The following is a 25,029-nucleotide window of genomic DNA, read 5'->3' on the forward strand; positions in this document are numbered from 1 at the left end:
GCCTGTCCACTGACTGTAAAAGACATTCAACTTCGATAAAGGTGATAAAATGTCAAGTATTACAAAAATAAAGCACATGCCCGGTTGGTATAACCTGTGCTATAACGGCTCACATGTAAAGTCAACTTAACGTAGACTCATCAGCACTAACTCACCACTCTGCTGCTCTCACTCTGTCTTTGTAAAGGAAACACTGCTCTGACTCACTTTTCGATTCCAGTCACTTCTACTTTGCCAGTTACTGTCAATAAAACTTGACACTTCCTGCATATATTTTGCATTAAAAGATGAACAGGAAACAGGAGGGATTTGCCCACTGGGGACACAGTAAGGCTTTTACTGTGAAAATTCTATGAACTTTAAGTGCGATTGATTAATTAGTCTTGTTTACTTTGCTATTTTTTTCCAATCTGCGTCACTGTCAATAAAACCCAATACTTCCTGCAGAAGTTTCACATTAAAAGCATACCAGGAAAGGGAGGCTTTGACTGGAAAACCGTGGGCAGGAAATGTTGAGGGTTTGATTTGTTAAGTAATCCAGTCTGCTCCATTTGCAGATTTTTTATCAGTACTAAACTGCTGTTGATGAAAATTCAACGCTTCCTGTATAGATGCTTTATAATAAAAGCGTAGCAGTCAAATCACATGTTCTCTCCACCTACCAACAATACAGCAATAGAAAACAATATAACAATACAAATATATAGATATAAAACAACATAAAATATAACAAAAGATTTTTGTGGCTGCACGGTGGCGCAGCAGGAAGTGCGCGTGCCTCACAGCGAGAAGGTCGCAGGTTCGATTCCCGGGTCGGGCCTTTCTGTGTGAAGTTTGCATGTTCTTCCCGTGCATGCGTGGGTTCTCTCTGGGTACTCCAGCTTCCTCCCACAGACCAGAAACATGCTCATTAGGTTAGGCTCCAGGCCCCCCGCGACCCCGAAAGGGATAAGCAGCGTAGAAAATGGATGAATGGATGGATGGATTTTTGTGGTGACTAAGAATTTAGAGTGAGTCATTTTCAAGCATCCTGTGCGTCAAAGCTCAGCACTCTGACGGACCCCCAGCCTCAGGGTTCACGTTCAAACACAGGAGGCTTAACCCGTCACCTCATACCTGTGTGAAGCTCAACAAACGGACCCCTTCAGTGTGCTGAGGATCCTTCTTTACCTCGCACCAACTGAGGCGTCACAACGACAGCAACTTTTATCAGCAGTGACACAACGGGCCCCCTCTCCTCCTCCTCCCCCTCCCCCCAGCCTCTACTTTGTTCAAGTGCCTCAGATTGCTGGTGCGTCGTGCCCTCAGCTCTGATCGAGCCTCCCGGCTGAACACTGAGAGGCAGAATATTAAGACACCAGTGCTTGGTGACATGTTCGCAACAGCGATACAGCAGTAATGAGTGCTGTTGTTGAAAGTAAGAGGGATAAATAATGGAGATGTGGCGCAGGCAAAGAGTCTCTCTGTAATGTTGGGGGATCATCTATTATTCACAGGCCTGTGAGAGAGGTAGGAGCAAGGAACCCTTGTATGGAAGAAGAATGGCTGTTTCGCAGCTTGAGAGCATGTATAGCTTTTATGATTTGTCCCATTTATATAATATTGTAAGAGAGAAGCACTGTAAGGTTGTGAGGGGGGAAAAATGAATGAGTCAAATAACATTAACAACCAGAAAAATAACCGCAGAGAGCCGGAGAGAGGGAACAAAAGGGGGCGACTGTGGAATATTTCTTTGTGGAGGAGTGTGTCAGCGACTGTGTGTGTGTGTGTGTGTGTGTGTGTGTGTGTGTGTGTGTGTGTGTGTGTATACGTTCCACGAAATGACGAGCTACATCAACCCCACATTGCACCCTTGGACGTTTGATCAGCGTCAGACACAAAAGGCTTCTGGGATTGAACACCGGGGGCCATGAGCAGGCCAAAGTGACACTTACGGTGACAAAGCGTCACCATGGAGGTGGCTGGGACGGAGATGGAGATTACAGAGGTGGCTGTTGGTGACAAAACTGTCACATCACCACTATTGCACGGAAATACACAATAGGCGATAGAGTAATCTCTCAAAGTGACGGCCGGCCCCAAAACAACCAGCTGAGGTTCTGGGGAGGGAAGCAAATGAATAATATGGTTCGTTTTCCCTTCGGGTTTCTGGTCAGGGAACAGACAGCAGTGTGGAAACACACACATATCCAAACACTCTCAAACACGCTCGTACCTGTCCTGTGTTGTAGCTGTTGACAATAACAGCCAAAATGAACACGGCCATGGTTCGATGCTCAGCCTGGAACAGAAAAAGCAGCTCTCTGTCAGAATACCTCCTCCGGACGCTGTCTGAGGCTTTTCTGCTCAACCCTTCAAATCTCCTTCAATACATGAAGCATGAGAATCAAGAGGTGGACGCGGATGGATACTCACTGGCATGTAACTGTCGGCCAAGACGGACAGGAAGTACTTGTGCCCGTTGTCTTTCACCAGGTCAGCTTGACACGACTGCAGAGACAAAATGAAAATGTTCTATGGAGGCGTCTAAGAATCCAAACTTGGATAGTCTACGATTCTCAAGCGGTCTACTGTATGTGCTTCAGGATGGACTGTTTTCAGTCTGCTGCAGCGTGCCGTCCAGCTCACTTTGATTTTTGATTGAAACATTAATTCAAAGTGAACGCAGTCATTTGAAACATATTGCATTTACAAAACCCTATTTCATCATGCAGAAACAAAAACACTTGCACTGATCAAACTGTAGCAGCTTTACCAATTTCAGCTCCGATCTAGAATCAAACCAAACAAGAATGAGCACACAATTACTCAGTCACTGGAACAGGCACCTGACATCACGACGCATTCACTCACACCAAACACGTTTCTTCCATCCTGTCTGGCGGTCACGATGAGCAGCAGAGCGAAATCATATCATGACAATAAACCGCTCATGTGAAAAAGCAGATCAAATAAAAACTTCAAGACAACAAGGATTTAGAAAGGATGAGACGGAACCATTTTAATGTCTGTGAGTGTTTTACATAACTTACACTGTCCACAGCCAGAATTTTAGCCCAGATGAACACCAGCAGCGGCCGCAGCTCTCTGGCTGAACTCTGAAGCAGCTTTAACACGTAGGGGAAGATCCCCACAGACAAGGCCTGGAAACACACACACACGCACACGCACACGCACACGCACACGCACACACACACACACACACACACACACACACACACACACACACACACACACACACACACACACACACACACACACACACACACACACACACACACACACACACACACACACACAGAGTTATGATCTGGTCCTGGCTGCTGAATGTGTTTGTGCTGAGCACCAAGACACACCTGAACTGAGAATGACAGCACAAGGCAGTAAGGGCTGGAAGTGGCCCAGTGATCACGTCAAATGAAATGACAGTATTGGTGGGGATCTTTAAAGCAATAAAAGAAGTGAATGTTGGTGGAATTATTCTGGCTTGTCAGGTTAGAAGTCAGCTGCAGCAAAATGTTCCCTTTCAAGAGGAGACGCTGCCTGGTTACAAAGCTATTAATTTTCTGTTCAGCGAGCAAGCAGAGTGTGACCTGCTAATCACAGTGAACGTGCCCCAAAACACACAGCATCCCTTTCAAGGCAGGAAAAGCTGTTTTTTTAAATTTTCGAAAATACACTTTAAGTTCTTTGTGAGAGTTTAGTTTGGAGCCGGAGTGAGGAAACAACTAGCTTATACTAACTTAGCATGAAGAATGGAGGCAGGGGGAAACAGCTAGCCTGGTACCTTCAAAGCTCATTATGCTGCATATGTTTGTTTAATCTCTACACTGTGTTAACAAGCTGTAATCATGTCTGTGGGTCTGTTATCAGACCTCTTCCTAATGTCCTTCCAACGTAAGTGGCAGAGGACAAAGTCAGAGTTCTCATTCTGCATTGCAAAGCTTATCTGTTGTCCCTGCGAGGTTTCAGTTGTGTGACTCAGATCAAGTGGACATCTTCTAAAGTGACAGTCTTTTCAGTATGAAAGCCTGTCCTTGTTTTTCCCTGGACAGCGTGTCTTTGCTGAGCTGCGGCAGAAGGTTACGGACAAAAAGAGGGAACGCGTGAAGACCACAGTAGCATGAGAAGAAACTCACCGTATCTGTGTTTGTCAGACAAGTGAAACCTCATGAAAGCTACACATCCATTTTTGGATTTACACGAATGAAGATTGTGGATTTTTTCCATCACTTACACTGAAAAAAGGGCATCTCTTAGTGGGCAGTATGAACAGGAGGCAAGATTACAGCAAGGTTTCAACATTCACGTGGGGGCCTGACTGTTGCTTTCAGACATGAAACACTGAACCGACCCTTTAATGCACAGACACGAGAGGCATCGATCCCTTCACATGAGAAACTTGTAAAGAAAGTGTTTTTCTCATTTGCCTCAAAATATTCAAAACTGCCACCACACTATTCAAAGTATAGCTTCTATTAGAATAAAATCTGACTGGAGAGATTGGCTGCTGTTGAGATGTCACAAACAAAACTCCTTTCACCTTTACTGTGTTGGGTTTTGAGGCAGAGAGAGCTCAGCACATAAACCTCAAACTATCTGCACGGCTAGATTTGACACCACTTAAAAGCTTCATTTTCCAGCCAAGGTTGTTGCTGCTTGGCATAAATATGATCCAGCTACATCAGGCCAGCCAGCTGAGCACAATCTTCTGCCAATTAAATGAGGATTTTCTTCATGTCTGTCTGTCTTGTATCCAACGTCTGGAGAGCTCTCTCAAAATGAAGCCATTACTGTCAAACGGGCATGTAAGCGCACCAGACTGACGGCCCAGGGACCCAGATCCAGGAAGCGTCCGAGCAGGTCTAGCGCTCGCAGGCGATGCACCTGACTGAGGAGGACCTGAAAGAGAGCAGAGGTCAGAGGTCAACTGCACTGCATCCAAGCCAAGAGGAAGCCTGAGATGAAAGGAGGAGGAGGAAGGACAGCAGGAGAGATGGCAGAGAGGGTGAGGAGGCGGAGTGAAACAGGTGGCTCTCACACCACTACTGCTAACACACTGACACCAGGCCGCATTTGTTTACTCTCTGTATGTGTGCGTGTGTGTGTGCGCGTGCGCGAAAGCATGTGTGGGCGCTTGGGTGTGTCCTCTTGGCTGCCATTTCACTTTGCTTCTTAAGGAGATACGGGTTCAGGATAATACCCAAGTGTGTGCGCGCCTTTTGGTTTAAGTGTGTGTACGCAGTGGCAGTGACGCCAAACGGGATCACGATGCAGCCGCTTTGGCCCAGGAGAACTATTTTAAGGAGTCATATGGGGTGTGCTAAAAATGTAGATGTATGTGTGGTGTGTAGTTTATGCAGCATTGAGCACAATGTAGCACAGAGTCTGTGGACACCGGTCCAACCCCATGTGACTGCCCCACACTGTGTGTAGGAACAAACATATGGAGCAGCCCAGGTCCACACACACAAACACACACACACACACACACACACACACACACACACACACACACACACACACACACACACACACACACACACACACACACACGGAGACACACACGGAGACACACACACATGCACGCACACACACTTCCACCAACACATACTGTATTATTAGTGTTCTCCATGACTTTAACCTGGTGAGCGTGACCACGCTAACAGAAGGAGGCTGGGGGAAGACCGGCCCAGGGTTACCGCCAGCTCCAAGGAAGAGCGTGGGAACATTTGTGTGTGTGTGTGCGTGTGTGACGTAGGTGTGTGCTCTATAAGAAAAAGACAAGCCAGCAAGCAAGAATGCAGCCTAAACCTCTCCTGATCCAAGCTTCTCTTCGTCACGATTCATCTTTCAACCGGATTTGACACAGATGTCAGTGAACATTCTCCTCACTGTCTCACACACACACATACACACACACACATTTTACGCACATGATTTGAATACCACATTAACATCCATGTGTCATTTCATTGTAGCAGGGATAAAAATACAACCTGAGCAATGCCGTTATCTTAGAACGCACAGGAATGTGTGTGCGTGTGCATATTTATCTCCTTCCTTATTCTATCCTTTACCATGATGAGTAAGCACTTCCCATCATCCTGCTGTGTATGAGCAGTGAGACACACACCGTCATGTTATTATGTGATGCACGCCTTAATCGCTTCACTGACACCTAATGCCAATGTGTGTGAATGTGCTGCTGTTACCGTAACATCATAACTTAGAGACGCTGTAATCCCTTTGCAAAATCAGTTAATCCTTCCTGGATGAAATGGCTGTTGTCAAGACAACGCCGCACCGTAGCTCTCCTTCCTGAGCTCTGTTGTGCTCCCTTTGCTCATTTCACTAAAGAGCATTATTGAGGGGAATCGCTCTGATGCCCATTTCTTGTTGCTCTTTGCATCTTTCCCGTGGAGTCAGATTAGATTTTGGCATGATATTCTAAATCCTCCAAGAGTACACGCCAGTCTTTTAGCTTCAATCTTATGCAACTGTGTGCTTAAAAGGGCATAAAACCTGTTTATGTGTCCATCTGTTACATCAGGGAGCATGAAGTAGCCTTAAGATTCATTTGCCCTCACAGTGTAAAGCTGCATAACGTTGCATAATCTTAAAGGCTACTGGTGCTTTACTTCCTCTCCCTCGACATTAACAGCAAACACACACACACACGCACAGATGCCATCACACACCATCCAGCGTTCAACAATCAGTCTGCCTTTTCCTCGGCTCTTAACGGGTCCCGACAGGACTGCTGTATGGACGGGCTGCGGCTCGCAGCGCGCTGAGTCAGCAGGAAATTACCATTCAACTCGGACAGCGGCTCTACTACGCTGTGATATGATACAACAGCACAACTGTACGGCCCCGCGGGATGGTGGCGGCGGCGGTGGTGGGAAGACGTGGGGTAGGGAGGGGAGAAACATCCCGCTGCTGTAACTCAACAGCAGATGCACACTGCAGGGTTTGAGCGAGACTTCACCCCAATCAAAGCATCCCAAACAAATTTAACACCACCGCAGGGAGCGCAGCAGCCACCGCTCTCCTCACAGGCTTTGCAGGGTTGTAATGAGGGAAACTGGCCCGCAAATGCTGCTGGCTGGTCTGAAGTAGCGTGGCGTATAGGAGGATGAAACGGTTGTCACAGAGAGATAACAGCATCGCTGTGATGGTCGTATTCTCAGCTGATGGCAGGTGATGTGTGTGCTTAAGATATTCTTGCAGCGCAAGTTACTTTCAAAATGTAATCTATTACCTTATGATTGGCTTTGACGGGGATTTTGCTGACAGGCTTTACCAGATGCATTCTTCCTACTTCCCACAAGCAGATACGCTCTCATTTTAATTCATGCAGCTGTCTGCTGCTCGCCTCTCAGCTGCCTGTGACGGGCGTAACGGCAACCTGTTTATTTACACTTCAAGTCTGTTTCAACAGAACACACATAAACACAAGGTTGATGCTCAATAAAAAGACACTGAGAAATAAATTTAATCTGCATTTTGCAAAGGAGGCAGGGCCACACACACACACACACACACACACACACACACACACACACACACACACACACACACACACACACACACACACACACACACACACACACACACACACACACACACACACACAGGGTTTTCTGCTTTATGTCCCAGTTTTATGTTTCTTTTTGTTAGTGTTTGTAATGTGTGTGTTCAGGACACAGTGGTTTATGTAGGTAGTTGTCATTTTTGTGGTGGTTTACAGTTTTCACTATGAGCGAGCTGGCTGTTACATTTCTTGACCCCAGCTGTATTTAACTGCTGTGTTTATGAGTTCTTGTGCCCTGCATCGAATACTGCTGAACGCTTCATTTAAGGAGCCAGCGCTTTACTGCTGTTCATGCATAATGGAGAATAAAGCCCTTTTCAAACATGAAATCTGCAACATTGCTGGCTCTGTTGTGTCTCAGGCATTCCAACACAGGTCTCAATTACATTAATAAATAAATGCTCTACAATCCCTCTATTCAAGCAATTTCTCTTTTCGAAAAAGCTGCAGTGCTTTGCATGATATTTGGCGCCTCAGCGTTGCCACTTCTCTCACTGGCTGCGTCAGTGTTGGACTTGAAAACTAATTTTGCAGCTCAATATTCATCTACATGCCTTAATTAATGACCATAATGAGCACAAGAAACAAGGGACCCGCCCCCTGTTCTCACTAACCAAGCCCTCATCAATTTCATCATTTATTAGATAAGTCAAAGGATCCTGCTGCGTGTTTCATCCTGTCAGACAGAGCCTGAGAACACCCGATGACTAGATGTTAGCGAGACAAACATGCTGTTTTTAAAAAGTTTTGTTGGATATTCATACTGTAGACAGCTGACATGAACAGTAGCTGAGTGACACAAATGATTAATGAAGTTTTTCAGGGGACTTTTACCCTCGTTATATTTTTGGACAGTAGAAAGCTGACAGGAAATGAGAGGAGGGAGAGGTGGAGTATCTTGTAAAGATGGTCTCTGGCTGGACCCAAGCAGGGATGTTCTGCTTACACAGTCAGTGTTTTACACCCCTGTGACACCAGGACGCCATCTTTTGCTACTCTTTTCACCTGCATAACGTGTTTTGTGGTTTACTAAGCAACAACTTGACGGATTAATGAAGTTGTTTTAAGAACTTGCGCCTGTAACATCTCTTTGTTTATATTAGCAAATATATTTGTGTGTGTGTGTGTGTGTGTGTGTGTGTGTGTGTGTGTGTGTGTGTGTGTGTGTGTGGGTGTGTGTCATGCAGTCATCTTATTGGCATTTAAGGAAAAAAAGGCACCAACTAGCAGCACATTTACATTAATGAAGTGCATATTTGAAAGGGGCATAATGAAGAGGAATACATCTGTGGTTTGGTCTGAGTTACATGTGCAGGGGCTTCTTTTCTGTCCGCGTCCTCTGTGTGAGCGAGGTCAAAGTGCCCCTCCTCTCACGACAGAGAACCGCATTTCAACACATCCATCAATGCAGCGCTTCACTTGAAATCTAAGAGAAGAAAGTGAGACTATTGGTGTGAGTGTGAATACGGTTGTCCAGAGGGACTGGATGATCAAAAAAAGAGTGAAGAAAGCAAAACAGATGCCTGCATAATATGCATCAGCTTATTCCACCAGTACATTTCCTGTATTTCATATTTGACAACATTCTCTGCAATTTACTTTTGTTTGTGTCTTTCGGTTTAATTGAAATCTGTAATCACTGTTCCTAAAGCCTTCAGGTTTGACTGCTACTAGAGATGTTGTCATAGTAAATACTTAATTATAATTCTGGGTTATCATCAAAGATGGCAGGATTAAACTGAGAGTTGGATAAGCTTTTGGAAAAGATTGTCCAGGTTTTCTGGGTCTGTCTGATGCTCAAGAGCTTCCTTTTATGTTTGTGAAGACAGAGACAAAGACAAAGACAGGGATAGGGACAGAGACAGGGACAGAGCAAGGCCAGCAGCTCAGCTAGCTACACAGATGACAGATAATCTAACTACCATCTCGCTGCCTTTAATGTCATATATATGTAATGTCCATGCAGCGATATGCACCAATTATAATGATTTTCCTTCATGTTCACTGCTCATAATTCTTTCTTAGAAAATCATTTTCTATTAAAATCACTGTGCTTTTTTCTTCCTGCACTCTTTCTCTCTGTATCCTTTGAAATACAGAAGCATTTACATAATGATAAACCAAGCTGAAATGGGAAAAAGTGAAATCAAAAGAGACTGCGTCTGGAGGTTCGTGTGTGTGTGTGTGTGTGTGTGTGTGTGTGTGTGTGTGCGTGTGTGTGTGCGTGTGTGTGTGTGTGTGTGTGTGTGTGTGTGTGTGTGTGTGTGTGTGTGTGTGTGTGTGTGTGTGTGTGTGTGTGTGTGTGTTTGCGCGTTTGTACCTGCAGTACAATGGGGAGCTGCTCAGGAGGGTTCCTGTTCTCCACACCCATCGTCAACCACACCTGAAACGCCGTCAGCTGCTCCGCAAAGAAAGGACTGTGCTGTGGACACAAAACACACACACACGCACACACACACACACACAGTGTTTATCATGAATTCAGCACACTTCCTCGTTCTCTCTCTCACACGCTGTAACACGCTGTAACGAGCCAGTCCGCAGTGACCAGCTTATCATTTCTTAAAGCCCGGACACAATGAGCTAAGAAGTGACACTGCACTGCAGCAGCGACATAAATCCTGATCTATCATGATCATCTCCCCTCTCCCTCTCCCTGCTGCCACGGCAGTTTGCCTGATTGATTGGTTGCTGGCCGCGGAGTTTTTGATCACGCCGAGTGTTAATATTGCAGCGGGAATTACGACAGCGCCGCGTAGACTGTTGATGGATGTAGAGAGGGGAAATATCAATGCTTCGCGGCTGGATGGCTAAATTAATTTGTGCATAATCAAAGCTTAATAACTCCATACACGCGCTCACATACTCACTGATACATGAAAAAAGTGGGGACGAGTGGGTGCAGGCTTGGCTTTGAGACTGAGCTCCTGTATTTGGAGCGCCTCAGAGGGTGGGTACAGTGTTCCCTTTAAGGCCCCCTGTGCTTTACTGATTCCATTAATAAACTGTAAATAGATTTATAGCTGAGTTAAGATTAATAGCTAAGTCACCTCACAGTTGTATGATTTCATCAACCAATGAGATGGCAGTTTACATCCATGCATGTCCAGACTCATATCACATATTTAGTGAAGACTTTGGAGGAATTCAATAAAAGGTATTTAGTGTATTTTGTGGTGAAATGGAAGTTACATGAATGATTCCAGTGAATAATGTCCAGAGAGAAACATTCTGTCTCCACTTAGAGCTTCACAGCAATCACCTGAAGCTCAACATCAGCACAACCAGTGAGCATGTGGTGACTACAATGCTTCAAATATGGAAGCTGCTGCAGAGAAGCAACAAAATTGTAAAACATGGATGCTTCACACACATTTTCAACCTTACAGCACAGAAGATTTTAACAATCAGACACCCAAGATCAGCGTCACCAATTCAGTATCTGACCAAATGTGAAACATGGTCACATTTAAGTTAATGTGTTAATGTGTAATGTGATGTGACTTTGACCTTTGACCTGTGACCTGTGACCTGTGACCACCAAATTCTAATCAGTTCATCCTTGAGTTCAAGTGAAACATTTGCACCAAATTTGAAGAGATTCCTTCGTGGCGTTCCTGAGATATCGTGTTCACATGAATGGAACAGATAAACTGTACGTACGTATGGACGGACAACCTGACTGCTGTGTGATGTGTGTTTGCACGTGTGATGCTCATCTCTGTTTCACAACCAAATACATATATATATAAAAAAAAACAGTTATTCCATAAAGAAACATGAACCATTTGTGCGTTTTTCTGATGTTTATGATGCTAATTTTCACTTTGCTCTGCTCGACAGAAATCTGATTTTCTGATGGTGAAACAAAAACAAATGGCAGGTGGTAAAGAGGTCCAGCAGAGGGTTAAACGATTACTAACACTGGATCATTTTCAAGAGTAAAAATCAAACTGAATTTGAACTATATATTTTCTGCAGCTTTGAAACTTGTGACAGAAACCAAGAACACGAGGTTAACAGTTGAAGCACATCAGAGAGGAATTAAAGGCTCCTGAAAGACAGTGCAAGACAGATAGGGAAGATGTCCTTTAGTGGTCCTCAGAGGCTCAATTACGCTGCCGGTAAGTGTTTTCGGCCCGAGTGCCGGAGACAGGAGAGGAGGATCGAGCATGGAAAACTGCTCCCGGGGGAGCGATGAAGAAGATGCCCACCTCGGAGGGCCAGGTGGAGGAAAGCAAAGGCCCAGATAAAAGTGCTAACACTGGCAGAAAGCAGCTTTTTCAGGACTTTCAGTTTGCATTACAAAGCACATGTTGCTGCTCTCCGGTCAGTCCAGCATCTGGCAAGCGTGTCTACAGACACACGCACACAAAAACGCCTCGTGTTGACCCAGATATCTGAAGTCATCACGGCTCCAATCAGCCCCTCACAGCGTGTTTCCATTAGACTCAGCATCTCCATCACAGTCTCCAGCCATGTCAGTAAATACAACAATAAAGTGTGGCTGAAAGTGCAGGGCCAGTGGTTTCACAAAATATTTTTTATTTGACACTCTCAGTTGAATTATTAGACCCGATGTTTTACAATGTTCTCCACTGGGAACGAGTGTGTGTGTGTGTGTGTGTGTGTGTGTGTGTGTGTGTGTGTGTGTGTGTGTGTGTGTGTGTGTGTGTGTGTGTGTCCAAAAGATTAATAGTGATGCTGTAGCTGCTAGTGGTGGAGAACTTGCAGTGCAAACAAGAAGTGTTTGCAGGCGTCAGTGGCGGACAGATCCAAGAGAAAAGCCATCCATCAAGGCTGGATAAACAGCAACAGCTAACCTAGACAAAAACACGGCGAAAAGGAGCATCTCTTCCACCTTCACAGTGAAGCTGAGGAGATCCCAGTGTTTGTTCTTCTCACATACACACACACACACACACACGCACACACACACACACTTACCCTGAAGGCGGTGCCCTCCTCAATGATGGTAGGCAGCTGAGACAGGCAGATGTCCACAGCCAGGTCCCACGCTTGCCTGTAGAGAGGTGACACACACACGCACGCACGCGCACACACGCACGCGCGCGCACACGCACACGCACGCGCGCACACGCACACACGCACACACGCACACACACACACACACACACACACACACACACACACACACACACACACACACACACACACACACACACACACACAAAGCACATTAGAATAGCACAAACCACACGTATGTTGTTGCAGCTTTAAAGGAATCTCATTATGACCGAAAGCAACACAAAAAGAATAATTTCCCTGCTCATGGCTCTCCCTCTCCGCTCACTCACACTCATTCTCCTCAGCTCAAGTTTGCTCCCTCGCATTCTTCCCCGTGCACATGCACCTTTTTAAATTCCCAGCTCGAGGTCCTGGAGAGGGCAGCAAGGAGCCTTTAATCCCTTTGTAAACACCAGCATTCTCTCATGGTCATCATATCTAATTCATGGGGTTATGTAACTCACATCAAACCTTATCACAGCTTCTCTGGTCTTTCTGTCCGTCTCTCTTTCCTTCCACTTTCCGGCTCCTTTTTCTTGCAGCAAATTGAGCTCAGGGCCTCGGTGGGGCTGTTTCCTCTCAGTTAGCACGAGTTAGGGGTTGAGTCATGCTCCCAGTAGATGCACTGCAATGTAATGTGATGCTGAACGAATGACACAGAGTTCACTCTGTCTGAGACTCTTTATGCTGCTTAAACAGCTTTTCCCATTAGCTGCGAGCAGTGTGATAGAGTTGCGCTCTGGCTCGAGCTCACAGTGATTGACGGCACAGTGGATCCACTGCCGTCACGCATGTGCAGCATGCAAACATACAGCACAGTGTGAGGCTCAAAGAAGCTAAGAGGCACATTTTGCAGGTGGCATGCTTCCTCCATCAACCACCATCTCAGCAAAAAGGCAGTTTATCCCAGCATTCATGTCACTTGGTAAAAGCAGACATTACTGCATCAGTAAGAACAGGTGTGACTCAATCTGCAAGACTTGTATCTGTACATATGTTGTGTGTGTTCGCAGTATATTAAGCAAACAAATGATGCTGCTATATCTGATATTTCTGAATTAATTTAAGATGATTGAAGAAGTGGCTAATGCAGATGTGCATGCCAGTGTGGTATTTTGTGAGTTATTTTTGTTCCATTGAGCTAACTTACAGGTAAATGCTTAACGCACTTGTTTCCTCGAGTCTAAGTGGCAGTCTGAATGGGAAAGGAATTTACACACTGGAACCTTTTGGCAGGTTTATTATGCAGGAAGGCGAACTCTCACAAGCACGGGTTTGATGGTTATACTTCCAATTGTAACTCAAGGTTCAAGGTTTCAGTTATTATCTGTCTGTTCTCTTTTGTTTTGTTATGTCTTGCCTTCCTTTTCAATAGGCCATGAAAAGTGAATCGGAAAAAAAAAAACATTCTACAAGACTCGAGCTACATGTTGATGATCTCATCTTTCTCTTACTTATTTTGTTTCATAGCAGACTTTTAGGTCATCTCCATCTTACGATAAGCCTAAAATGAGTATTTGAGAGACAAATAAACTTCTTGGTCCTAATGCACAGACAGCATGCCCCTCTTAAAGGTATGCTATTGGGTTACATAACTCGACGTACTGGGAGCCTGTGTGGAAATTTTTGCCAACAAATATCTATCTACCCCGCTGCTGTTTATGTAATCCAACGGTGAGGAAACAAGCAGAGAGAGGTGTATTCTGCAAAGACACGCTCACAGGGAGGAGGCTCCTGCACCGTTTGAGGAGAAAGCGTTGACTCGCCCGATGCCTGCCAATACGAATGAGTAACTCACCACCAAAACCTGCGTGTGTGTGTGCGTGCGCGTGAGATGAGGGGACAGCCGACAACAGAGCAGTGTTGGGGCCATTTGGCGGCTGACTAAGCTCTTTTTCCTGTTGCCTGCAGAGTGGTGCAGCGACGCGCGCTCACAAACACACACAGAAAGTAGACGCACACCCACTCGCACACTCCCACACTGTAACTGCCCACGAGGGAGCAATCAGCCTTGGGTTTATCTGCCCCCCCCCCCGCTCCATTTGTATAACAATTGCTGTTTGTGCGCCAACATCGATCAAAGAGCCCCCAAACTGCTAAATTCTCCGTCTTTCCCCATCTCTGCTGATCCAAACTTTTATTTTTCTGCTCGCCTTTTATCTCCGGCACTTCCATTTTTTATCGTTCTCTCAGTCTTGTTTCCTAAACTCTTAAAGCACCTCTCTGTCGTTACTCCGTCCTCTTGAATACTGCATGTGCTGCTGTGAAACAAAGAGCAACTCCCAGTGTCTTTGGCGGTAAACAGTGCAACATACCCCCAATCTAAAATAACAGGCGGCTACAAGCGAGAAAGAGAGACGATTGCTTGCTCAAGGAGCAGGAAGCAGTGTTCTTTACAATAAGTGATGCCAGGGTGTTACACAACAAGTTGCTCCTCGAGGCAAAGAGAGTGAGAGAGCATTTGTTTTTTTTCTTACCAACATGAGCCAGATAATGAGTGGGAGAGATGGAGGGAGGCATTTATAGAAGACCAAGAGGAGAAAATGGTAGTGGGAGACGTGTTAGTGTAACTAAAGGACTAAAGGGAGATACATGATGGGATAATGTTTCTCACACTCTGTGGAGGAGCACGTAAAGTCAATGGACAACAGGGAGACTTTTCAGACCTCTGTCTGTCAGTGTACAATTCCAGTAATGAGAAAACATGGGGGTCAAATCAGTAAGACGGTTGAAATTGTGAAACGCTGCCTGCCTGCCTGCTGAGTGAGTAAAGGGAACAACACTCTTAAACTCTTAGATTTGTATTGTTTAATAATTGAAAAAAAAAAAAAAAAAAAAATTTGTGTATGGCTTTAGTTGTATTTTTTCTGGCACCACTGCTTTTAACCCAAATCTGCCACATTTACCACAGCTAGAAGAAGTTCAACATGTCCCACAAAGTCTTTTAATACAGATAAATGATGCGTCGTGCATGTGGGTGGCTGAAGCACCACCAGAGCTCCACACAGGACGTGTCTTGTGTGTGTCTGCGCAGCACTCAGGTCGACCAGGGCTGCCGTCAGCGCAGACACTGCTGCAACACATACGGCCACACCGCCGTTAGTCGACATAGAGAAATAAGTGAGAAGCACAAGCACGCAAATTATACTTAGCATGAACGAGGTGTACGCATATGCTAGAGGGAGAAGCAAATAAACACCTCCATGTTCTGGCTCACACTTCCGCAACGTTGTTTATTTTGAGAACTTGTGAAAGTAATTAAAGTGTTTCGCTCAAATGTGGATTATACTGTGGGAACAAATGTCAAACGCTGTAATTTGCTTCTGTGTTAGGCTGGCTGGTGGATCCCTGCTGTCCTCTTTTTACGTGAACTGGTGCGTGGCTGTAAATAAGAAATCATTCTCTACATCTGGGGTCTGACTGATGCTCCCGGCAATGATACGCCATTCTCAACAACAGCAGCAACAGCAATCCTACAAGCATGAGAAGTTTTGTGCTGAATGAGCGCTAACGCCCTGCGAGCACCGTACAGTATCAGGAGGCAACAGTGCAAAGTTAACAACCTGTGCAAGTTTGTTTTGACAAAGATGTGTGGCTGCTTTCTCACTGAGAGTGTATTAGGAAGAAGAACATCTTCATCATCTCTGTTATTCAGTAAAGAGAATGAGCCGAGCTTAGGAAAAGCCTTTCCTCTGCTGTTAACTGTTAAAGAAAAATGTATCATGTTGTAATTTATTAGCAAGCAAGTTAGCCGCCAAAACATCTCAGACTCGCCTGACTGTGTTGAGAGTCCAGTAAGTGTGAAGCAGCCTAAGTGTGAGGACAGGGACGCTGAGATGCTGAGATGTACAGCCACTAACTAGCTCCGCAGGTCAGCTGTCTCCTGCCAAACTCTGACCACAGCGTCTTGTTTTCTATTTCTACCTGTGCTCAATCCACAAGATGCGATGTGCACAGCAGAAAAATAGAATATAACAAGTGTGGAGCTGTTGGATGGCAGGTTTGATGGAATAAGCTAGCTGTTAGCCAAAGTCTTTGTGCTGAGCGACCAGACAGAGAGCGTTGCCTTAAACTAGCAGTGCCAGAAATATCTGACTGTGGCATGGTCTGTTTTCCACTCATCTATGGTGATAAGAAAAATGACAAAACCGAACAAATTGGCCACAAAAACACAAGGCACATTGCTACAAGCTGTTTTCAACAGTGGGAAACTGTTTGATCGAGGACTTTTCATTTAATGAACGAGCCCATAACTTTTGGGCAATTAAGCCCTGAGGCAGATTTACCATTTGTGACAAAGTTGATAGCATTTTGTAATCTATTGATGGCTTTGTAAAAGCAACAGCCATTAAATATACATCCCATACCATCCCATCAATAACACTGTCTCTCTCTTGTCTACTCAAAGAATTTATCTGTTGGAAAGTCTGTTCATCCTCTAACTTCAGTGTGTGTGTGAACAAACAGTGAAGCATCATGGATGCTGCTGCCTTCTGCTCTACAAAGCAAAGGACATCTGTGTATCGGTGTGCATGAAGCTCTGTTTGTGTGTCTTACCACATGGCGTGCATGTATGTAGGGGGCAGACGAGGGCTGCTGACCGGCGTGCAGTTGTATGACCTCATTATCCTCTCTGCTAACAGGAAATTGCGGAACAAGCTGGCCACCAGCAGGTCTTGGCGAAACAACTTCTGGAACAAATCTACAGAGAGGGAGTCAGAGAAGAGATGATCCATTAAGTTAGAGACAGGAGAGGGGTGAGGGATGAATGCAATTAACACACAGACAGGATTACAAGTGAGGAAAACAGGCCGCGGGATGAGTGACTGAAAATCAAACTGGGTAAAAGAAGGAAGTGTAATGAGAGCAAAGCGGCCACCTTAGAGAACAACAGGCTGGGTGGTGTGTATGCTCACAGAATACAGAGGACGGAGACATGCAGAGTACAGCAAAGAGCCTCAGTCACATTTTCATCGGCTCATTAATCTATTTACTAATTGACTTTAATGGTGCCGGTCCAATCCCACGCCAGCCTCTCCCTTATGATTGTGATTCCCCTGTTTTTGTGAGGGAGCGAGTATGAGCGTGTGTGTGTGTGTGTGTGTGTGTGTGTGTGTGTGTGTGTGTGTGTGTGTTGGAGAAATTATATGATAGACAGTGTCTGACAACTCCTGTCCCTGCTGTTATTGTTCCACTGTTTACATTTTGAAGTGTTTGTGCTACTGTGTGTGTGTGTGTGTGTGTGTGTGTGTGTGTGTGTGTGTGTGTGTGTGTGTGTGTGTGTGTGTGTGTGTGTGTGTGTGTGAGAGAGAGAGAGAGAGAGAGAGAGAGAGAGAGAGAGAGAGAGAGAGAGAGAGAGAGAGAGAGAGAGAGAGAGAGAGAGAGAGAGAGAGAGAGAGAGAGAGAGAGAGAGAGAGAGACTTGGATTAGGTGTGCAGTGCCTTCATTACAGGGATTCTCTCTGATGTGGGCTGCTTCATTAACAGCAGAGCCCCGGGGGTTTAAAAAGCTTTGGCAGCCATCAGCATTGTCACATTACTATTCTAGCTGGGATACAGTTTGTGTCAGGGGAGTTTGAGTGTGTGTGTGTGTGTGTGTGTGTGTGTGTGTGTGTGTGTGTGTGTGCCTCATAAACGAGACAGGTGAGCAATGAGTGAAAGTATATGCACTGCATGCAAAAGTTAAATGCATGTCAAAAAAGAAGACTGCGTCAGTATTTTTCATCTAGCTAAGCTGAGCCTGTGAATAATGGTTAGTGGCAATGTGTGCGTGTGCGTGTGTCTATGCATGTGTGTTGTCACCATACAGTATTGCCTGAGTGTGTATGTACGTGTATGCTTGCTTTTCTGGCACCAAATTATGGTTAAAATGAGATCCCCAATTACTGTGCTAGATACTCTAAACACAATTAATCTCAATTTGAGGAGCCACCCTGCACTTCTTGCACTTATGGCATTTTCTATCAACATCTTCCCGATGTTCAACCACTGGGGATGTCCTCAAAGTTACAGTATTGCTGATGCTTCAGTGCTGCACTGCTTTTATTAGGTGCCCTAATTTGGGCTCCCTGAGCTGAAACACTGAGATCATTTCATTTTTCATCTTCGCCTGGACATGTTGAAATCAAGATCGAGTTTTGAACTGTTTCACATCTTTAGTGTGCCATCAGCTGCCTTTACAAGTTTGTCTTTCCACCAAATTCAACACCAGTGAGAGGAATGTGCTCTTTGGTTTTCTTTTCTGCAGTTTATTCCATCTTTCATTCACAGGTTTGGCCATTGTTTCAAGCAGTTATGATAATATTGTACTCAACATAATTGCAAGATCTGAGGACACTCGTGCAGGCTAAGAAACCTGTCGAAGCTTCGCCCTCTTAGCTTCCTGTTCTCGCATGACAGAGTTTACAATGACAGTGGTCATTGGTTTCAAACAGAGCTATACAAAAACAGGCTTCTCGTTTCCAGCCCATCATTGCTAATTTTGTTGACTGAAATGATTTACCAGCTGTGGCTGGCTAGCTGATCAAAGTAATGTCAGCTCCATGAGCTGCTGTCACCACCTGATGCGCATAAAAGGGTCTTAAATGTGCACTTGACTGCGACATTCATGATATCATGCTACAAAACTGAGGCCGCAAGCAAAACTTCTTGAACTTCTTGTTTGTAATGTCATCAATCACTTTGGTGACTACAATGTTATCATAACTGATGGAAATGATGGCAAAAAACATGACTGATTGGTGACGTGGTGAAACAAGCTAAACCGTGCATCACCAACGTGCGCCTGTGTGTGTGAAGCCTCACCTCTCGGCAGCACGTTCCAGGCGATCGTGTCGGTGATCGCTGTGAAGATCCAGTTGAGCTCTCCGAGGGGAGTGCGTCTGTCGTTGAGCCTGCCAGGGATCCTGCACCACACGCAACATAAGACAGATGGCACTGTGTCAGCCGCGCTCACTGTATGCCACATCGCTGACTCAGAGCACAAAGTGGCAACTGCTCAGTAGTATTACCACAACACATCTGAGAAATTTACAGCCTCTTACTCACAGAGACTAACCATGAGTGCAAGTTTGAATATTCATGTGTGTTCACGTGCACACGAGGTAGTCCAAGAGCTGAGACCCACAGAGCAACATCAGGCACGAGCAGGGAGTGAACGGAGCGTTTCCACCGGGCTGTCACAACACAATGAAACACACTGGAATACATCTGTGTGCTGATTTGAGTTTCCTCACATACTGTACTTCTGATTATTAAGGAGGTGGTCCTGTAGAACTGAAAACAGCCTGAGGTAAAGCTATTAGCCATAATCCATTTTTATGAGATGATGCTTTTTAGAGACCAGGGGAAAAGACACTATTTCACACAGCGGCGTCAAGCTTGTGTGAAGGTTTCATTTAGACCGTCACATTGTAAACTGATCCCAGAAGCATCGGCTGGATAAAAGAGAAAGCTTGCTTAACTCGGTCTGGCCAATATACCAACTCTGCTAAAATATTTTTTTCAGGCAAATCAAATTTCAGCAATTTTATGCAAACTGACCACAGTTTCTGGTCAGCTGGCCATTTCCTACTTTCTACAACCTTTTTTCCCGTCATCTGAATGACTCATAATCTTGGTTTTTTGCTATCATTTGCAATCATTTACAGAATGTTGCACTGGGAAAAATCACTTCAGTTGTATCATTAGAACAAATTCAGCTGGAAATTGCAGCTACCAAACAAGGCTACAAAGAGCACAGAGTGAGGGTCAAGTCGCTCGAGCACAGTTTGTACACACACACAAACAGCCCAGAGAAGAGGTCTGATCAGTAAATAGTGAAAAGTGAAAACGTCAGCGTAGGTGGACCACAGGTGTGTAGGCCCATTAGACATGACTCAGTTAATAAACACTGCAACAACTCCTTTATTCAATCTTTCTTCTCTGAAAGACTCTCTGTGTTGCTAATTGTTCACTGAACCAGCACAGAGGCAGTCAAGGCCAATCGGATGTTTGTGATATAAATGCCAGCGATCATGTTATGCTCTGCTCGACGTGGTCATTCATCAACTAATGTGCCAAAACTGTATGATTCTCTGTCACAACGTGCCATTATCACTGTACTAAAGGTGATTTTATTCAGATTTTTCTTGACTGTAGCAACTGACATACTGAAATCTGACATTCAGCAGTTGTCTGAGAATCATCCAAGTGTCCACACAGCTCGATGTCTATAAATGAGGAACATGAGATTTGTCAGCCTGAGCACCATAAATCTGTTTTTTGGTGGCACGGTGGTACAAGTGGTAACACTGTCGCCTCACAGCTAGAAGGTCCCGGTTCGAATCCCGCTGTGGGCGCTGGGGGCGTGTCCTCCACCATGCCGTCGGTGCCTGCTGCTTGAGGAAAAAAGGATCCTTTCTGTGTGGAGTTTGCATGTTCTCCCCCTGTTCGCCCGGGGTATCCTCCATAAAAATACCCCCACTAAAAACATGCAAGAAGATCACCACCTGACCAATGGCGACAAAAGGAACTGGCCCCCGGGTGCTGCTGTCGGCTGGCAGCCCACCGCTCCTGGTCTGCCGCGGAGGAAGGCAGACGATGATGGGTCAAATGCGGAGGAATAATAATTTAACGAAGCACGGCGTGTACATTTGCATGATGTTGTGTGTGTGATAAAAATAAAGTATGTTTCTTCCTCTTAAACCCCTCCACTCATAGTCTGGTGCTGCAGATTCTAGTTAGTCTGGTATTCCATCCGTGGGAAGACCACCGAAATGAGAGCAGGGAATTCTGTTTCACACTGAGCCCAAGATGACAGGACAGTAATCACTGCAGCAAAAGCGAGAAAATTACCTTTACCGCACCGAGGCGTCTGCCTTTTAATGAACACTATGTAAAACAGTGGGAGAAGATGGGAGGGGGGCAAACGCTTGCTGGCTCCCAGATATTACAGTTAATGTGAGCAAGAGAATCGGCTGTGTTTGTGTTTGAGTAAAGAAAAAAATGGAGGAAAGTGGAAAAAATGTGGGGAAAAGATAAATGAGAGAAAGAGCTTCTCAGCACTTTATACCCCACAAAGCATCGCAGCTCAGGCTCCATACAGATGAGGATGTGTTTGCACGTGGTTGAGACTAAGACGAGAAGACGAGGGGACTGAGAGATCATTTATTTCACGGTCTGGGAGAAGTTTCTGCTTCTCGTTCAAAACAGAGTGTCATATAAGAATGACAGAACTGCAAGACATCGTCTCTGCATGCACTGTTTTCTGTTTCCATCATAAGTTCAGATTCACCAGCCACTCACTGCAGGAACTGACCTCAAACTGTTTCCATGAGATAACAAGACAATGAGCTTGTTATCATGAGACAACATACACCTGTGTGTTATCCTGGGACAATAAACTTGTGATTGTGAGATAAAAAAAAAAAATAGCTTTATGAACTGAAATAACAGACTGCCATGCCTGACTTCCTCCCCATCCCAGAAATGTCACCCACTGTCACTCCCAAACATTTTGTTATCATCATTAGTTGGTACCCTGGAGCACAGTCAGGAGCATGTCTTTGAATATACCTTATCTGACACTATTCTGCTACATATTAATACAACATCTGCTGATCAGAAAACATCCATGAGAAACGACTTTTACAATGTACACTCAACACCAAATCTATCAGCTGGCACGTGAAGTCAATCAGCACCCCACCAAATGACTTCCAACTACACACAGTGTCTGACCTTTCCCTGCCCTGAACCTCCCATTTCCACCTCTAAGTGACAAATAATAGCAGCTGTGAAACTCCCGGCAGGTACAAGCCTTCTGTATAACCATGAAGGCCAGCCAGCTCCTCAGCACTTTGAGCGCTTGCCAAAGGTCTTCAGCAAGTCAGCACTAAGGATGAACACTCAGCAGTCCATACCCTTGCTCAGTATCCAGTGTAATATATTTGAGGAGTGAAAAAGCGGGTGTATTGGTTAACGGATAGACAGATAGATGGATAAGATGTTGAACAGGCTGGGAAAATGCCCTCAGAGGTGTTCAGACTTGTGTCATCAATCAAAACGCTTTACAAAAACTTCCTGTTTTCATCATTTCAACTGTGCGACATCATCCATTTTCTTCATTTCTACAGTGATCTATATTTTAAAGTAGCTTTCTATTTTGTAAAGCACCTTGTTATACTCCCTTAAGAAGTTGTGGTCTATATGTATGTTTGTTTTTAGTTCCTATTATTTATTACAGTCTATCAAACAGTGATAGAGTATGCTTTAGTATGAGGAAGCTGATAATGAGGACGAGGATGAGGAGAAAGAAAGCCATTTTGGCTTTCTGTGGAGCAATGGCTTCTGCCTCTGTACGGAGGTGTATATGAACATGGAGCCCGATAAGAGAGGAAAGACTGAGGTGGCACTGCAAAAAATCAGATCTGTGTCTGATTTAGGACAATATATTTATATATAAATATATATTAAAGGGGCCCAAATAAGAACTGAAAAGATCAGATTCCATGCGCTGTTCACACCGTCACATATCCACCAAACATTTTGTAAAACGGTATCCATACAGACACCTTGACAATTCCTGGATGATACATTTTTAATGCCAATATTACACAATCCAAAAAGAATATTACACTATGGTACAATTACTCACCTCAAAGGAAGAAGCTGTTCAAAGACCTGGGAGCAGCTGGAGACACTGAATTCACTGCATGGACTAAAACGAAGATACTGATGGACTATCTGGACAGTGTTGGACTATATACCTGATTCAACATGACCTTTGTGGCAGAGTGAGACCTCCTACTGTTTCTGTGCTAAAGAGCAGCGATCCTGGACCTGACATTAATCCACCTCGCCAACTTCAGGTGTATTTCTCTCCTTTTACCTTTTGGTCTGTCAGTGTTAACATTTGGTACCGAATGACAGGGCGTTTTATGATACTCCTCTATGATACTCGATACTCAATACCATGATACTCGATACTCAATACTATGATACTCGATACTCAATACTATGATACTCGTCGGGTCACTGGAGGCATGAAATGGAAAGGTCAGACGTAGGCCCTTTACCTGATATTATAAGTGCTCAGAAAAACTCAGCAAAGAAAGAAAGACCAAAAGAAAGATTAATTTCAATTAAAAAAGCAATGCGTCAGAAAGTCGAACCAGGCTCAGCCTTTGCCACATTGTAATGCAACATTATCCAGCAGCACATTGCATCCACCAATGCATGAAAGTGCAAACTGTAGGTAGATTACACTGTAATGTGAATGGCATCTTAAATGACCCATTCACAAGTGGAAAGCTCCAAAAGCAGGATTAAACCCAAAATGCATCAAAGACACATTTATTTTGTTTTGGAGAAGCGTCCACATTCTGTACGGTAACTCACTCTGTCCCTGACTACAGTGACGGTGTAGTTAACTGTATTGTGCATGCAGCCCAGCACAATAAACACACTGAGACACGAGGTTTTGAAACACAGCTGCAACAACTGAGAGCGTGTTTTTATTCCCTCTGGAAATGGAAGTTCTGCCTTTTTCTATTCCAACTGAACTACGCACAAGCACTTCAAACAAAATGATCGTTGCAGTCAACGGGTTCCCCATTCAATATCATATAATGAATTACCAGCAGAAATGTAATTTATAATAGATAAGAGTAATTATGAGTGGAAACACATTGCTTGAGAAATGGACTACTTTGCCAGTGTGATGGAAATGGGAGAAAATAACTGTTCGATCAGAGCTGAGTATATAAATGAGAGCCGAGCAGGGAGCCTGCTGCTCTCAGGAGCTCTGTGTGAACAGAGCATTAAAGTCTGTTTTCTATTCATTTCAGTTGTGATATGTGAAGCTGAAGACGCTAAACAGCCATACAAATGAACATATCTAACTAGTGACAAGACTACAGGGTTTGAAAAATGATGAACCCCCATGAGAGGGTTCATCACATCTACAAAACGGCTTGAAATGACCAAAAACAACAGAAACAGTGCAGCACTGCAGGTGAGCCGCTACAGGACGTGAATCAGACGTGCTTATGTAAGTGAATGGAGCCTGGCTCCGTTGTAAGTACTGATGGGGCTTTGCTTCCTGAGGTTAATTATTTGTGTCATGTTTGATACCACGGAGAGCGATGGGGCAGAAATATTGCATAAAGGTGCTTTATAGAGGCTAATGCCTAATGTCTACCCTCAGCTGGACCAAGAGCCAAAAAAGTCCTCCATAAATAAGCTAATGCTCTCATCTATAGCAAAGAGCCACATCTCCACCACCTCCAGGGCGTGAAGTATTTCCTAACAAGATCAATGAAGTGTATCTCCTCAGAATAATATATTCTGAGGTGTCATCACACTGATATGATTCCTTTAATAATGGAGTCTAACTGGAGAGACCCCCGCTGAGGCGAGAGCTGC

The 25,029-nt window shown here is 44.7% G+C and overlaps 1 protein-coding gene across 6 annotated transcripts in view; it reads right to left on the minus strand.

The window, feature by feature from the left end:
- rptor (regulatory associated protein of MTOR, complex 1) overlaps positions 1-25,029 on the minus strand; it is a 170,026-nt gene that overhangs the window by 50,046 nt on the left and 94,951 nt on the right. For all 6 annotated transcript variants that reach the window (XM_070973757.1, XM_070973765.1, XM_070973739.1 and 3 more), the window contains 8 exons: positions 19,429-19,529; positions 17,183-17,327; positions 12,545-12,620; positions 9,918-10,019; positions 4,819-4,902; positions 3,033-3,143; positions 2,416-2,490; positions 2,216-2,281 (listed from right to left, as the gene is read on the minus strand). In XM_070973757.1, the coding sequence (XP_070829858.1) occupies positions 2,216-2,281; positions 2,416-2,490; positions 3,033-3,143; positions 4,819-4,902; positions 9,918-10,019; positions 12,545-12,620; positions 17,183-17,327; positions 19,429-19,529 (760 nt within the window). The remainder of the gene's footprint in view (positions 1-2,215; positions 2,282-2,415; positions 2,491-3,032; positions 3,144-4,818; positions 4,903-9,917; positions 10,020-12,544; positions 12,621-17,182; positions 17,328-19,428; positions 19,530-25,029) is intronic.

Source organism: Chaetodon trifascialis, chromosome 2, assembly GCF_039877785.1.
Source record: "Chaetodon trifascialis isolate fChaTrf1 chromosome 2, fChaTrf1.hap1, whole genome shotgun sequence".
NCBI lineage: Eukaryota > Metazoa > Chordata > Actinopteri > Chaetodontiformes > Chaetodontidae > Chaetodon > Chaetodon trifascialis.